This window comes from Esox lucius, chromosome 11 (genome assembly GCF_011004845.1).
Source record: "Esox lucius isolate fEsoLuc1 chromosome 11, fEsoLuc1.pri, whole genome shotgun sequence".
Lineage (NCBI taxonomy): Eukaryota > Metazoa > Chordata > Actinopteri > Esociformes > Esocidae > Esox > Esox lucius.
Window position 1 is genome coordinate 11,737,338 of NC_047579.1, and position 17,677 is coordinate 11,755,014.

At 43.0% G+C, this 17,677-nt stretch overlaps 1 protein-coding gene across 1 annotated transcript in view; it reads left to right on the plus strand.

Moving 5' to 3' along the window:
- The first annotated feature begins 850 nt into the window (after window positions 1–850).
- The window catches only part of LOC114840345 (NLR family CARD domain-containing protein 3-like), a 246,059-nt gene continuing 229,232 nt past the window's right edge, over window positions 851–17,677 (plus strand). The window contains 5 exon segments of the mRNA XM_034295460.1: window positions 851–887; window positions 1,990–2,074; window positions 2,220–2,448; window positions 4,352–6,140; window positions 12,329–12,502. Coding sequence (XP_034151351.1) covers window positions 856–887; window positions 1,990–2,074; window positions 2,220–2,448; window positions 4,352–6,140; window positions 12,329–12,502 — 2,309 coding nt within the window. The 5' untranslated portion in view covers window positions 851–855.

Here is a 17,677-nt window from a genome sequence, read left to right on the forward strand (position 1 = left end):
TATCTACAAAGAAAGTGAAGGAGGTAGTCCTTATTGATAACAGAGCTAAACAGAGAGTCTACTTGAAGTAGGTCATTATCAATGTTTAAATCCTGCTACATCAGTTAGCAAGTCAGCCTACATTTTTATTCACTATACATTTATATACTTAATGTGGCCAATAAGTAACAACTTATAATGTACAGCACCAACAATACCGCTTCTGTTTTATCTCCATTACACTGAATGTAATTTACATGTCACAAACATGACCAAACCAAGGTTACTAAAACAGATACAGTATTGACTTCAAATGTCTGTTAGCTCCTCCTACTGTTGACTTGTGTAATACATGTTTTGAGGCAGGTCAGTTAGCACAGGTAAACTGAAAGTAAAGTTCCTGCACAGGATCCATTTTGATTTGACGTGGCTGTATAATATATATTTTTCAATATTTGAACTGAAAAAGGTAATACAAATTGTTTCATAATGAGTAATCAAAGAACAAAGCAGAGAGAGTGATCATTTGGAGTAAGTCATTATCAGTGTTAAAGTGCTGTAACATCAATGTAGTTATTCAGTCCACGTTCTCAAATGTGTTGATTTGTTGTCAGTAAAATCTATGTAAAAGCTAAAGCATAATTTACTTCTGTGTTTGTTATTTACTGGTATTTGATTATAGTAATGCTTGTTATTCTTCAGTTTGTATCTGATCAATACATTGTGACTTCTAGTCTTTGAGTCTTGATCCAGGAAGTGTGTTTCTCTCCATTATGTGCTTACAGGTCTAATCAGATAGAGAGAGAAGAGGGGACTTCCTCTAAAATGAGTCTTACTGGAGAGAGGGAGGTTGACGGCTCTGCCTCTAAAATCAGAATGTTTGGTGAAAATGACACCAGAGCTAAAAGGTGAAATAATAATAATTTGGTTTGAGAATGGATTTCCACATCTTTGGTCAGAGTAGAAAAGTGACTGAATATTTCCCGCTGTTGTGTTGAAGGGTAAAACGGCAGAAGAGACCAGCCTCCCCTGTACCCAGTTGTGTGTCCATGAAGAGTGACCGGTCTATGGGTGAACATCTGAACTTCAAAACAGGAGATTCAGGGTGAGAAATAAAAAGAAGCTGGGTTTTGATAAGTTTTAGATACTGTTGTATCTGTTTACTAATGTTTTAAATCCAGGTTTGTATTTAATATTGATGCTATGGGTGTTTTAGTTTAATATTTAAATTAATTAACTAAACTTTCATAATGTGTATTACATATCAGTGCTGAGGTTTTAGTATAATATTTATATGGTTAACTTACACTTTTCAGGTGTGTAATATTTATTTATACCATTGTATAGATATAGATCATGGAAATGGTTAACCGGCATTATACAATATACCATGGTAATAAATAAATAAGAATAAGATTGCCTTTTTATAGTTTAATAAATTGATAAATACATGTTAGCTTTGAAGCTAATGTCGGCTATCAGTATCACACACACACACACACACACAAGGCAATTTTGGTATATGTACTTTTTGTCAGAAATAATACATGAAAAATAATATATATTGAGTTTAGGAGATTAATACCAAGGCCTTTTTTACAAATGGTTTTTAGTAACTTTGTGATTTGAAATTGAAGTGTGGCCTTGACAAATGACAGAGGTTATATTGAGATTAAATTGAAAAAAGAGAAAAAGAACCAGAGAACCAGTTCAATTATTCATAGAAAATCTTCAAGCCCAGAAAACCCTTCATCTTCTCACAATACTATATCCAGGTTGAGGTTTATGATGAACTTTGTGTGTTGTGGTTTTTAACTGTGATTTAAATGGATTTAGGAGCCCACATGTTTCTATTACAGAGATACAATAGTGAATGTTGGATTATGTATAGTAGCATTTATTTGTTTTTTTATTTGAAAAAAGTTGTTAGTCCTGAAATCTGAAGCACAAAACTGTGTGAGTCTGTACAAACTCTCGAAGTGTAGATGTAATGTCATGTTTTGTCCACAGAGACCAACAGGAGAGATCAGAGTCTGAGATTCTCAGTGGTCAATCTGTCCAGAGTCATCAAACAGACCTGTCCTCTATATTCAGTGTATGTGGTCCTGTTATCTACATTTATTTATTTTTACCTTAAGTAAAGTTAACCTGTCAGTCTTTCATGCATTTGTTAATATCTTTTGATATTTAAAGGACTTTATTTTAGTCTAACTTTTTCACTTTCACTTTTTCACTTTCAGTTACTTGAACAGAATATCATGATATTTGTGAAGAAGGAGTTAAAGAGGTTTAAGATAATGCTGAGTTCAGATCTCCCAGAAGGATTTGAGAGTCAGAGGGAGGATGAGGAAGGTGTGGACCCTGAAGATGAGAAGCAGGAGAGCAGTGCCAACGAGGGGGCTCTGAAGATCACACTGCATGTCCTGAGGAACATGTACCAGAAGGATCTTGCTGACACACTGGAGAAAAGTAAGAGTTGTCTGACTTTACTGTTGAATGTTCCAAATGATATTATAGTGACCTTGAGACAACGTATAACAACCTCTTCTGTGTTGAAGAACTTAACATGGAAGAAAGAGACGAGAGACAGATACGTATCTTACAATTTTGTGTTCATGATATATTGACAAAATATTTGCAATAACATGTTGCGCAATCTAAAAATGCAAAATGACTTTTCACTAGATTTGAGGTTTAATAAATTAAAAAAATCTCTAATGATGTATGCACTGCCAAGAAATACAATAGGCACCTTTACAAAGGCTGAAACACCAGACTCTTCTAGCGAACAGCGTTCAGATTCCCTTTGCGGAAGCAAAGTTAGTTTGTAGTCTGTGTCCATGCGATCATTTGTTTTTTAGTGTTGATTAAGTACCGTGTCTAAAAAGCCAATACTTGTGACTGGCCCTGTTTGAGAGTTGACAGGTATTCCTCTACTGTGGAGACTTAACTTAAAAGCATATCCTAAGAAAAACTTTAGATTACATTGAAGTGCCAGAAAACCTGGTACACCAGTCTAATACTTGGTTGGTCTCCCATGGGAGCACCTATATCCATGAGGGAACGTTGCACAGTCCTCATGCTGATGTTTGTTGAGGGCCCAGCATTGAATCCAGATGTTATCTGAGGCAGTGTTGCAGGTCTACCGGGTGAAACAATTCTTGCTAGTTGATGCTGGTCACGTTCTCCCACAGTCTTTTTATGGCCATACTGCTGTCGTCAGTTGGATGTTTGGCCAGAATTCTTGGATTCACAGTACACCCTTTAAATGGTAGTGTGTGGAAATCCAAACTTCTCCTCTACCTCCGAAATGCTATGACCCATCTCTCAAGCTCCACCTATTAATCAGCGTTGAAAATAGCTTAAATCATGATAACTTGCCATTCTCATGGTGGAAACAGCTCTAGATGCTTCTACAGATGTCTTTACCTTTATATATGCACTGGCAGACACAACCAATGACCTGCATGGCTGGCGTTGCTATGGATTTTGAAAGGGCTCATCTGAACCAGTTTTTCTAAAACTTAAGTGAAGATTCAACTTCATTGTCATTGAACAGTACAACAAGTACAGTACAACAAAATGTAGTATCATCTAACCAGAAGTGCAATTAGAAGAGGGTAGAAAATGTACAAGTATTAAATATTATATAAGTATTAAGTATAATGTATGTACAAGTATTAAGTATAATATAACTATATAGTGTATAATGTATGTACAAGTATTAGGTATAATATAAGTATTAAGTATAATGTTAGTATTAAGTATAATATAAGTATTAAGTATAATATAAGTATAAAGTATAATGTAAGTATTAAGTATAATATAAGTATTAAGTATAATGTATGTACAACTGGGATGTATTAATGTGCAAATAATGCAAATGCAAGTACAAATCACAGTTCTGATCCCCAGTTTGCTGCCTGTCTGGAACTCTAAAAGGTTATAAAGGGTTGTCAGGTCCCCTGTACCACCAGTACAACATGTCCTGTTCTGTAGACATGGTCTTTATTTATTCATGTTTTATCAGTCCAATATGACTGTCAGTTGAAATAAACCCTTGTGTTGTAAGAAAACCAATGTTTTAGTTATCATATGTTATGAATCTATTTTGATGGGTTTTCCCATAACCTTCGTGTTGTTGCATATGTTTAAGAATATCTAAATTAATATCAGTACTGCAATAATCACAACAAATATCGCAATATCACATTTTGCCAATATTTTGCAAACTTTATTGATTACAATTTATTACAATACTGCAATTTAAAAGAACATTCATATTCATATTCTTTGTGTAATTCATTAATTGATGAAATAGTGTAAGCCTTTATAGAGACATCATTGATATCATCTGGATTATTTATTTCAGATGAGCTTGCAGTGATTTACCAACATGATCTCAAATCTAACCTGAAGAAGAAGTGTCAGTGCTTATTTGAGGGTATCGCTAAACAAGGGAACCCAACACTTCTCAATAAGATCTACACAGAGCTCTACATCACAGAGGGTGGAAGTGGAGGAGTCAATAATGAACATGAGGTGAGACAGATTGAGACAACAACCAGGAAACAAACAAGACCAGAGACAGCAATCAAATGTAATGACATCTTCAAACCCACACCTGGACAAGACAAACCTATCAGAACTGTGATGACAAAGGGTGTTGCTGGAATTGGAAAAACTGTTTCTGTGCAGAAGTTCATCCTGGACTGGGCTGAAGGAAAAGCCAATCAGGAAGTCCAATTTGTATTTCCCCTCCCTTTTAGAGAGCTGAATTTAATGAAAGGGGATGAACTCAGTTTGATTCAACTCATCAATTATTTCTCAGTTGAAACCAATAAAGCAAGAATCTCTAACTACAACAAATACAAAGTTCTGTTCATCTTTGATGGTCTTGATGAGTGCCGACTGCCCCTTGACTTCCAGAACAACAAGAGCTGTTGTGATGTCACAGAGTCAACCTCAGTGGATGTGCTGCTGACAAACCTCATCAAGGGAAATCTGCTTCCCTCTGCTCTCCTCTGGATAACTACCAGACCTGCAGCAGCCAATCAGATCCCTTCAGGGTGTGTTGGCCTGGTGACAGAGGTCAGAGGGTTCAATGACCTACAGAAAGAGGAGTACTTCAGGAAGAGATTCACTGATGAGGACCTGGCCAGCAGAATCATCTCACACATAAAGACATCAAGGAGCCTCCACATCATGTGTCACATACCAGTCTTCTGTTGGATCGTTGCTACAATCCTTTAGCACATGTTGACTACAGATGATAAAGGAGAGCTGCCCAAGACCCTAACAGACATGTACTCACACTTCCTTGTGTTTCAGTCCAAACACAGGAATGTAAAGTATGATGGGAAAAAAGTGACAGAACCACACTGGAATAAAAAGAGCATTCTGACACTGGGAAAACTGGCTTTTCAACAGCTACAGAAAGGCAATCTGATTTTCTATGAAGAAGACCTGAAAGAGTGTGGCATTGATATCAATGAAGCATCAGTGTACTCAGGAGTCTGTACACAGATCTTTAAAGAGGAATGTGGGTTGAACCAGGACAAGGTGTTCTGCTTTGTCCATCTGAGTATTCAGGAGTTTTTAGCGGCTGTCTATGTGTTTCTCTCATTCAAAAACAAAAATAAGAATCTAATGGATGAACAACAATCAACCTTCATAACACGTCTACCCTGGACAATACCTGAAATAGATTTTCACAAGACTGCTGTGGATAAAGCCTTCCAGAGTAAGACTGGACACCTGGACCTTTTCCTCCGCTTCCTTCTGGGTCTCTCACTGGAGTCAAATCAGAAGCATTTACGAGGTCTACTGACAAAGACCAGAAGCAGCTCACAGAGCCATGAAGAAACAGTCAAGTACATCAAGGAGAAGATCAGGGAGAATCCCTCTTCAGAGAGGTGCATCAATCTGTTCCACTGTCTGAATGAACTGAATGACCATTCTCTAGTGGAGGAGATCCAAAGATACCTGAGTTTAGGACGTCCCTCCAGAGAAGAACTGTCACCTGCACAGTGGTCAGCTCTGGCCTTTGTATTACTGACTTCAGAAGAGGAGATTGATGTGTTTGACCTGAAGAAATACTCCTCATCTGAGGAAGGTCTTCTGGGGATGTTGCCAGTGATCAAAACCTGCAGAACTGCTCTGTAAGTACAGTCATGCAAATTACCCCCCCCCCAACACAAACCCTCATTTTACATACCATACCATACCATCTTCTTCCGCTTATCCGGGGCCGGGTCGCGGGGGCAGCAGTCTAAGCAGGGATGCCCAGACTTCCCTCTCCCCAGACACTTCCTCCAGCTCTTCCGGGGGGACACCGAGGCGTTCCCAGGCCAGCCGGGAGACATAGTCCCTCCAGCGTGTCCTAGGTCTTCCCCGGGGTCTCCTCCCGGTGGGACGGGACCGGAACACCTTCCCAGGAAGGCGTTCCGGAGGCATCCGAAAAAGATGCCCAAACCACCTCAGCTGACCCCTCTCGATGTGGAGGAGCAGCGGCTCTACTCTGAGCTCCTCCCAGGTGACCGAGCTTCTCACCCTATCTCTAAGGGATCGCCCGGCCACCCTGCGGAGAAAGCTCATTTCGGCCACCTGTAGCCGGGATCTTGTCCTTTCGGTCATGACCCAAAGCTCATGACCATAGGTGAGAGTAGGAACGTAGATTGACTGGTAAATCGAGAGCTTCGCCTTGCGGCTCAGCTCTTTCTTCACCACGACAGACCGATACATCGACTGCATTACTGCAGAAGCTGCACCGATCCGTCTGTCAATCTCCCGTTCCATCCTTCCCTCACTCGTGAACAAGACCCCTAGATACTTAAACTCCTCCACTTGAGGTAGGCACTCTCCACCAACCTGAAGTGGACAAGCCACCCTTTTCCGACTGAGGACCATGGCCTCGGATTTGGAGGTACTGATTTTCCTCCCCACCGCTTCACACTCGGCTGCAAACCGTCCCAGCGCATGCTGAAGGTCCTGGTTAGAAGGGGCCAACACGACAACATCATCTGCAAAGAGCAGAGACGAAATTGTGTGGTCCCCAAACCTGACACCCTCCGGCCCCTGGCTGCGCCTAGAAATTCTGTCCATAAAAATTACGAACAGAACCGGTGACAAAGGGCAGCCCTGCCGGAGTCCAACATGCACTGGGAACAAGTCTGACTTACTGCCGGCAATGCGGACCAAGCTCCTGTTTCGGTTGTACAGGGACCTGACAGCCCTTAGCAAAGGACCCAGGACCCCATATTCCCCAAGCACCCTCCACAAGATGCCGCGAGGGACACAGTCGAATGCCTTCTCCAAATCCACAAAACACATGTGGATTGGTTGGGCAAACTCCCATGAACCCTCCAACACCCCGTAGAGGGTATAGAGCTGGTCCAGTGTTCCACGGCCCGGACGAAAACCACACTGTTCCTCCTGAATCCGAGGTTCTACTATCGGCCGTATTCTCCTCTCCAGAACCCTGGCATAGACTTTTCCGGGGAGGCTGAGAAGTATGATTCCCCTATAGATGGAACACACCCTCCGGTCCCCCTTCTTAAAAAGAGGGACCACCACCCCGGTCTGCCATCCCAGAGGCACTGTCCCCGACCGCCACGCAATGTTGCACAGGCGTGTCAACCAAGACAGCCCCACAACATCAAGAGACTTGAGGTACTCAGGGCGGATCTCATCCACCCCCGGTGCCTTGCCACCGAGGAGTTTCTAGACTACCTCTGTGACTTCAGCCCGGGTGATGGACGAGTCCACCTCTGAGCCTTGATCCTCTGCTTCCTCAATGGAAAACGTGACAGCGGGATTGAGGAGATCCTCGAAGTACTCCTTCCACCGCCCGACGACATCCTCAGTTGAGGTCAACAGCTGCCCACCTCTACTGTAAACAGCGTTGGTAGGGCACTGTTTCCCTCTCCTGAGGCGCCGGATGGTTTGCCAGAATCTCTTCGAGGCCAGCCGATAGTCCTTCTCCATGGCCTCACCGAACTCCTCCCAGGCCCGAGTTTTTGCCTCCACAACCACCCGGGCTGCAGCCCGCTTGGCCTGTCGGTACCCGTCAGCTGCGTCCGGAGTCCCACAAGCCAACCAGGCCTGATAGGACTCCTTCTTCAGCTTGACGGCATCCCTTACTTCCGGTGTCCACCACCGGGTTCGGGGATTGCCGCCTCGACAGGAACCGGAGACCTTATGGCCACAGCTCCGAGCGGCCGCTTCGACAATGGCGGTGGAGAACATGGTCCACTCGGACTCAATATCTCCAGCCTCCCTCGGGATCCAGTCGAAGCTCTGCCGGAGGTGGGAGTTAAAGATCTCTCTGACAGGAGACTCGGCCAGACGTTCCCCGCAGACCCTTACAGTACGCTTGGGCCTGCCGAGTCTGTCCAGCTTTCTTCCCCGCCATCGGATCCAACTCACCACCAGGTGGTGATCAGTTGACAGCTCCGCCCCTCTCTTCACCCGAGTGTCCAAGACATACGACCGCAGGTCAGATGAGACGACAACAAAGTCGATCATCGACCTGCGGCCTAGGGTGTCCTGGTGCCACGTGGACTGATGGACACCCTTATGCTTGAACATGGTGTTCGTTATGGACAAACTGTGACTAGCACAGAAGTCCAATAACTGAACACCACTCGGGTTCAGATCAGGGGGGCCGTTCCTCCCAATCACGCCCCTCCAGGTGTCACTGTCGTTGCCCACGTGGGCGTTGAAGTCCCCCAGTAGAACAATAGAGTCCCCAGTCGGAGCACTTTCCAGCACCCCTCCCAGAGACTCCAAGAAGGTCGGGTACTCTGCACTGCCGTTCGGCCCGTAGGCACAAACAACAGTGAGAGACCTATCCCTGACCTGTAGGCGCAGGGAAACGACCCTCTCGTTCACCGGGGTGAACTCCAACACATGGCGGCAGAGCTGGGGAGCTATAAGCAAACCCACACCAGCCCGCCGCCTCTCACCATGGGCAATTCCAGAGTGGTGAAGAGTCCATCCTCTCTCAAGGAGTGTGGTTCCAGAGCCCAAGCCGTGCGTAGAGGTGATCCCGACTACCTCTAATCGGAACCTCTCAACCTCACGCACTAACTCAGGCTCCTTCCCCGCCAGCGAGGTGACATTCCACGTCCCTAGATCTAGTTTCCGTGTCCAGAGATCGGGTTGTCTAGGCCCCTGCCTTCGACTGCCGCCCGATCCTCTTCGCACCGGCTCCTTATGGTCCCTCCTGTGGGTGGTGAGCCCACGGGAGGGCGGCCCCACGTCGCCCGTTCGGGCTGAGCCCAGCCGGGCCCCATGGGGGAAGGCCCGGCCACTAGGTGCTCGCATACGAGCCCCAACCCCGGGCCTGGCTCCAGGGTGGGGCCCCGGCTGCGCCATACCGGGCAACGTCACGGTACTCATAATTTTTTTTCATCATTAAGGGGGGTTTGAACCGCTCTTAGTCCGACCCGTCGCCTAAGACCTGTTTGCCTTGGGAGACCCTACCAGGGGCATATAGCCCCAGACAACATAGCTCCTAGGGTCACTCGGGTACTCAAACCCCTCCACCACGTTAAGGTGGCAGTTCTTGGAGGGGCCTCATTTTACATCTACAGTATATTTACTTACATGACAGCACTGATGATTTTCTAAACAGGAGGCAGAGGCGTCGCTGGGTGTCACTATACATTCGGGGCTCCACCCGCCCCCAGACAGGAAGTACAGGGTTGTGAATGTACACACTAGCAGTCTACACGTCTACATTGTCATAATGCATCAGAATTATACATGAATAGATATGGGGCTATTTATTTATTATTATTTTCTTTCGGTCAATTTGAGATACGGGGCTATTCATAAAAGACCTGGGGCTATAGACCCAGACGCCCAGGCCTAACAACATCACTGATAGGAGGTTACATTGTGTGTCATATATATAGGCAATGCCAGTTTTAACAGTACGTCCTTAAGTAGAGTTGACATAACAATGATGTAATATATAGAGGATATTCTAATGTTATTATGAACTATTGTTCTGTTTGTGACATGATGATATTCTCTCTCCAGACTGTCAGTTTGTGGAATCACTGAAGAAGGCTGCGCTTCTCTGGTCTCAGCTCTAAAGTCAAACCCCTCACACCTGAAAGAACTGGATCTGAGTAACAATGACCTGAAGGATATGGGAGTGGAGAAGATCTCTGCTCTGCTGAAGGACCCACAATGTAGACTGGAGACTCTGAGGTGAGTTACACAATTGACAAAAGAACATTTAACATGACAGCAACACAACAGAGGGGCAACACAACAAAAGGGGAATCCAAACATCTTCTGTGTTTCCACCTCCACCTGTTCTGAGCTGCCAGCAGGTCCAAGCCTCCATCCCTGGTAAAGACCAAACCCTGTCAGACATCCCAGCAGGCCAGGGGGAAAACACACCACAACTAACAGAACCACCATTACAAACAAAAACATATTCTTACATAATAAATAATAATTTCACTTAGTCCATGTCTATCACACATTAGAACTAATCTTCATTCCAGCCCTCTGATGTCCACTGTAATATGTTATACAATAAATTCAATGTTTTATTTAAAAATGTAGTTAACAACCTCAATAACGGTTTAATATAAACAATTATGCTAGATATACTTTTACTCAGGAGACATTCAGATTCAGAATTGCCACAACAGCATCAAATAACCTAATTTGAAATAAATTACTTTATTGTTACAAGCTTTTACATTAATTACATTCATTACAATTATATAAAATGAATTAACATAAACCAAATCTGGCTAGCACATCCATAAATGCTAAATCTCTAAATCTTAACAAAAATATAAAGAATCATTAGGCAATGTCCATATTATTATCATAATTTATTCTTGTTCAGTAGAATTAGCATGTCCACGTGCTCCAGGAGTAGACGAGTAGGTTTACGTAGTCTGTAGACTTTCAAGCCTGCAGGAGAGAAAACCCTTTCAGCCGGTACAGATGTTTCCAGGATGTACAGGTATGTTTTCACTAGCCGTGATCATTTCCTGTACTTGGCTGTTAGACAGATTTGTTTAGTCTTTAAGAAATAACCCATCATTTCTGCTGCCAAGTGAGTCAATTGGTAATATAGTTTTTTTTGTAAGTTTAGATTAATTTGTCGATAAATGCCATCCTTGTCGAAATGTCAACAATTCTGTATATTATTTATTATTATTATTGGCTCACACTAAAAAATACAGTATCTAATATACATATACTGTACATAATATCAAGTAGATCAAATGTCAAACACATGTTGGTAGTTAGTGGCCCTGGTAAGAGTTGAGGTGGAGCCCTGGAATGGGTTGAGGTGGAGCCCTGGAATGGGTTGAGGTGGAGCCCTGGTTGTCAGGGGACACTTGATGGGCTAAAGGGTCCACATATTAAAGCACTATGGGTCTATCTATCTACATTGTGCATTCACAGTATATTGTCCCAGGGGCCTCTGACCATTATTGACCATCAGGGTGCCTTGTAAGCTGAGGCCCCTAATTGTCAGAGTCCCCTGGGCCTTGGCCCCATTTGCCTGGTCCATAATCCATAGAAGCCTGTATTTTACAAGAGGATTTGGAAAAAGCATGTGATCAAACGAGGCAATCACAATCACATGGTATTACACCGATACAAGACTCAGCCCTTTAACATGGATGGATGAATGGGTTGATATTTCAAAGCAACCCTTGATTGGAGAGTTTAGATCAATCTCCTGATCAACAATAGCAGAGTGGCAGCTGAAATAACAATAGCAGAGTGGCAGCAGAAATCATGTTTTGTAAATACCTTTCTATTGAAAATCTGGCTTCTTTTCAATTGAGATTTAATTACCAAGGGCTAGGTTGTTAAATTTAGTCATAGATTTCAAACATGTAGTTTCTAAATGGGAAGTTACTTCTTCAAAACCTTGTGATCAACGACGTCTGAATCTTTGATTATTTTTTAAACCTTGTTGTAAAATGCTCCCTGTTCTGTCTTCGATGCCAGGTTGCTTTCACTCACTGACCTCTACTTGACACCTAATTCACCATTTTATGTACATTCTACAACAGGTTGGTCAAACAGGTGGTGTTGGGGACATGAGTTACAGGCAGTGACTATTTCAAAAAATGTTTCAACTGAACTCATAACCTCAAATTATTTATTACTGATCAGGAGATGTCACTATTGTGAACTGTTTATTAACTAAATTAATCTTTAGTAACTATTTCGTATTTTTTAACAATGTTCTAAGGGCTTAAAAAGCCTTGGTTGCCCATCAGTACTTAGAAGTTTATAGACTTTTGTTGATGTGAGTCGTTTATGAAATCATGATAACATGATAATCTCTGTACAGGCTGTCAGGCTGTCTGGTCACAAAGGAAGGCTGTGCTTCTCTGGTCTCAGCTCTGAAGTCAAACCCCTCACACCTGAAAGAACTGGATCTGAGCTACAATCACCCAGGAGACTTGGGAGTCAGACTGCTCTCTGCTGGACTGGAGGATCCACACTGGAGACTGGAGAAACTCAAGTAAGTCCTTTAGATGTTTGCTGAATCAGTAATCAGTAATGTGGTATTAAGTTGTCATGTTGTTTTGCATTATGTAATATGTGTCTAATACAGACCTGCCTACCTGTAATCATTTTGTGTAGCAATTGATAATCATAGGAAAACATTATTTACTGTATCCATGAAATTCAGTTTTCCCCTGAAATATAAATAAATATTCTAACACTGTGACTGAACACCCAAAATATTATTTAAACTCAACTCATCCCTTCTCCTCTTAAACCCAGTCTTAATCTCAGCCTCTCCCCCTCATATCACCCACACTGCCTCAACACATGATCCACTGTCTCAACTTCCTGACAATGGTCACACTGACCTGTTGGATGTTTCCCTATCAGATGTAATGTATTGTTTAAATGACTGTGTCCCACCCACAGTCTAGTTAACACAGATTCCTCCACTCTGCTCCTAGCTGTCCTCCTTCCATCCCCAACTACACCCTGTATTCTGAACAGGTGTCTGTCGTGTCTCCATTCCACTGCTCCTGCCACCTCCTCATCACCTCAGTCCAGACAATACATTTATCCACTTCTCCTCAACTCTCTCAAAGTGCTCAATCCAAGTCAGTCTGGCATCAGAATACACCCCAAGGAATCTAAAGACCCCCACCCTCTCCAAATCCTTCCTATACAATCTCAGCTGGACCTCATCACCCCTCTTCCTTGTGTAGAAAGACATCCACCACTGTCTCCCTGTTCACCTGTGTCTTCCTGACCTCTGTTTCTAAACAGAACACAGGGTCCATAGTACCCCTCCCCTTCCTGACCTCTGCTTCTAAACAGAACACAGGGTCCATAGTACCCCTCCCCTTCCTGACCTCTGATTCTAAACAGAACACAGGGTCCATAGTACCCCTCCCCTTCCTGACCTCTGCTTCTAAACAGAACACAGGGTCCATAGTACCCCTCCCCTTCCTGACCTCTGCTTCTAAACAGAACACAGGGTCCATAGTACCCCTCCCCTTCCTGACCTCTGCTTGTAAACAGAACACAGGGTCCATAGTGCCCCTCCCCTTCCTGACCTCTGCTTCTAAACAGAACACAGGGTCCATAGTACCCCTCCCCTTCCTGACCTCTGCTTCTAAACAGAACACAGGGTCCATAGTACCCCTCCCCTTCCTGACCTCTGCTTGTAAACAGAACACAGGGTCCATAGTGCCCCTCCCCTTCCTGACCTCTGCTTCTAAACAGAATACAGGGTCCATAGCAGTTACTACCCCAGAACCGGCCGCACCAATTTAAAAATAAATATGGTGTGTTAATTGGAGGAGGGGTTGTGTATGGTGTGTGATGGGTGGAGGGGTGGTTTATGTTTGTGTTATCGGGGAGTGGGGCTTGTGTGGTTGCTTGTGTTGCAGGTATGTGTGTGTGTGTGTGTGTGTAAAACAGGTTGTGTGTCACTGAATGACAGTCTGCTCCTCTGCTTCTTCCACAGTATGGATCATGGTGGAGAGTGGAGGTTGAAATCAGGACCGAAGAAATGTAAGTGAATTATTATACAGAACACATATACAGCTGGTGTGTGTGTGTCTGTGTGTGTGTGTGTGTGTGTGTGTGTGTGTGTGTGTCTGTGTCTGTGTGTGTGTGTGTGTCTGTGTGTGTGTGTTTGTGTGTGTGTGTACATGTCTGTTTGTGTAAGTTTGTCCATATTTGTTTCATTCTGCATGTGTGTGTATAATATGAATGATGATGATGTGTAATATTGTGTCTTGGTCTCATCCATCAGATGTCTGTGATCTCACTCTGGACCCAAACACAGTAAACAGAAACCTCTCTCTGTCTGAGGAGAACAGAAAGGTGACAAGGAGGAGAGAGGAGCAGCCGTATCCTGATCACCCAGAGAGATTTGAGGACGTGACACAGGTGTTGTGTAGAGAGGGTCTGTCTGGATGCTGTTACTGGGAGGTAGAGTGGAGTGGGGGAGGAGCTGATATAGGAGTGACATATAAAGAAATCAATAGGAGAGGAGGGGGTTTTGACTGTTGTCTTGGATACAATGACAAGTCCTGGAGTCTGTACTGTTATGATGACTGTTACTCTGTCAGGCACAATATTAAGACAACTGTCCTACCTGTCACCTCCTCAGACTCCCACAGAGTAGGAGTGTATCTGGACTGGCCAGCTGGCACTCTGTCCTTCTACAGGGTCTCCTCTGACACACTGACCCACCTGTACATTAAACACCACATTCACTGAGCCCCTCTATCCAGGGTTTGGGGTTGATTCTGACTCCTCAGTGTCTCTGTGTCTGATGGTCCCTGTGTCGCTCTAATCATGGTCATGTTCAGTAGGACACTGTAGTAAAACACTGACAATAACTCTCTAGTAGTGAGTAAATACATCATATGATTGTAAATATTCCTGATTAAACACCACTGAAGATGTAACCTGTAAACTAGAGTCATTAATCAATAGAATGAATCACCACACTGGTCTGTAAAACCTTCACATTTAGAAATCATTCTTCTGGTTGTTATTGTTCATCATTGGTGTTTGTAAACATGGATGTCTGTAGAATGTTTATTTTTTTAATTGTTGACAAAACATTCCTGCTTCTGTATGATTTTCAGTGTCCCAGATTTGACAGAATAAAAAAGGTGTTTTAAAACATATTATTTAGGATTGTTTTATATATAATGTGTGTGTGTGTGTGTGTGTGCACAGACAAAATGCTGTAAAAACTTTACTAAACACAGACCACCAAAGCCATTGGATTGATGTGACAGTTGACCGTCCAACAACAGAAACTTAGTGAACCTCCTCCTGTTAACTGATCTACTAACCACGAAGAAAGAGAACCATGTAGCACACCAGGTGAACAGAACCTGATAGAAACATGGATAGAAAACACACACACATCTTCTCCTGTGTTTCAGGGTGTCTCTGTCCCATCTGATCCAGTGTCTCCTCTCTACCTCCCTCTCCTGTCCCCTCTGATCCAGTGTCTCCTCTCTACCTCCCTCTGCTGTCCCCTCTTATCCAGTGTCTCCTCTCTACCTCCCTCTCCTGTTTACTCTGATCCAGTTTATCTCTTTTACACTATCTCCTCTCTTCCTCTTCCACTCTCTCTTTCCTCATCTCTCCTTCTGCTCCTCTGCCTCTCCTGTTCTCCCTCTCATTCTCTCATTTCTCTCCCAATGTCCACCTCTCCTTTCTCAATCTCTCTTCTCCTTTCCTCCTCTTACTCCACTCTTCACTTCCTTTCTTCCTCTCCTGCTCTCCCCCTTTCCTCCTTTCTTCTCCCCCTCTGCTCTTCTATCTTCATCTTCCTCTGTTCCATTCTTTCTCTCCTCTCTTCCTCGTTTCCTTCCACTTTCCACCTCTCCCCCTCCTCCTTTCTCCCTCTACTCCTCTTCCTATACTTGTCACTTCCTTGTTTCCTCTCCCCCTCTGCTCTCTCCCACTCCTTGTCTCCCATTTTGCTTCACTTTTCCTCTCCCCATTTACTTGTCTCCTCTCCTTCTTTCCTCCTCTCCTCTGCTCCTCTCTTTATCTTTCCCATTTCTCCCTCTTTGTTCTTCCATCTTCATCTCTCCTCCTTCGTCTCTGCTCCTTTCTTCCTATCCTCTCTTCTTCTCCTCTTTTCCTCTTCCTCATTCCTCTCTTCCTGTCTTCTTAACTTCCTCTCTTTTCCTCTCCCCCTGTACTCCTATTTCCCTTTTTTCCACTCCCCATCTCCTCATTTCTCCTCTCTTCCTGGCCGTGGTTGAGGGTCTTTTATTTCAACTGTGGAATCTGAGCATTAACAATTACAATATGAATGTAAGTGAATGTGTCTAGATAATGAGAACAACAGAAACCTCTCTGTTTAGATTCTCTCTGTAGGTTGTGCTCTGATAACCACAGGAATGTTCACATTGACCATTTGGCATGGGGGTTACTGTCTTGGAAACCTGCTCTTTGTTAGGTAGACACACCTTTCAATGTATATATCAGCTTGTAACCAACATTACAGTGAGAAGAGATTGAGTGGGATGAGCTTGAGGTTGTGTAAGGAAGACCAAGTCCGTAACCTCATGAACAAGACTATCTAATGCCGCAATCAGGTGTGGGTAGAGTACTGAACATCTGTACTCAAGTAAAAGTACAGTTACTTGTCCCAAAATGTACTCAAGTAAAAGTACCACCCAAAAAAAGTAAGGGTTAAAGTACTACTCAAAAAAGTACTTTAGTACTACTAGTATTTACATATTTTGCTTTAATACATTAACGCCATAGTCACAACAAGGAAAACGTATTTAAGAAAGTACAAATGCAAACTGCTTTTTTAATGGTCGAGTCAGCCAACAATAATGCAGAATAGAAATAAAATAATAATAAAAAAATAAATAATACTGTAGTTCTATTATTAATCTGTGTGGCAAATAAGATTCTTGCAAATTAAGAATATCATACATGTTACTGGTTATATATATATATATATATATATATATATATATATATATATATATATATATATATATATATATATATATATATATATATATATTTATCTTGTGTAGTAATGCTCAAAACATCTTGTCAAATTAGTAAGTCAGGTCTTTGGTTTGGAATGACTGACTGCATTGCAACTAAGCCAGCTGGGAACCCTAACTAAAGTGTATTACTAAATACAGTTCAAGACAAGACCAAAGAACCACTAATACAAATATACTAACAAGCTGCAGTGTTATTATATGTTGTAAGTTAGCTAGAATATTATATTATCATTAGGATATATTACTGCATTTCGTGGTACTGTACTACTGTAAAAAAACAGCTAATTAAAAGGTCCCGCCTGTCAATCATTACTTCCGATCAAAATTAGGTTTATATGATTATATAATCTAAATAAATTGTGAAAAACTATGTTTTTATTCCATCAAGTTTACATAATTTTTAATGCCTTTGAACATTGAAGTTCATGCTTTTTCATGCCAGTCCATGCCTGAATTTTCACAAAATCTATTTCGTTACTTTTCATGCTTTTTAATGACCCGCGGAAACCCTGCTGTCTGGATGCCCTTCGTCCTCCTCTGTCTCTTACCCCAGTGAACCATTTCGACAGTGACCTCTCTGCCTCCCAGTGCCCTCTCTGCCTCCCAGTGCCCTCTCTGCCTCCCAGTGCCCTCTCTGCCTCCCAGTGCCCGGTCTACCT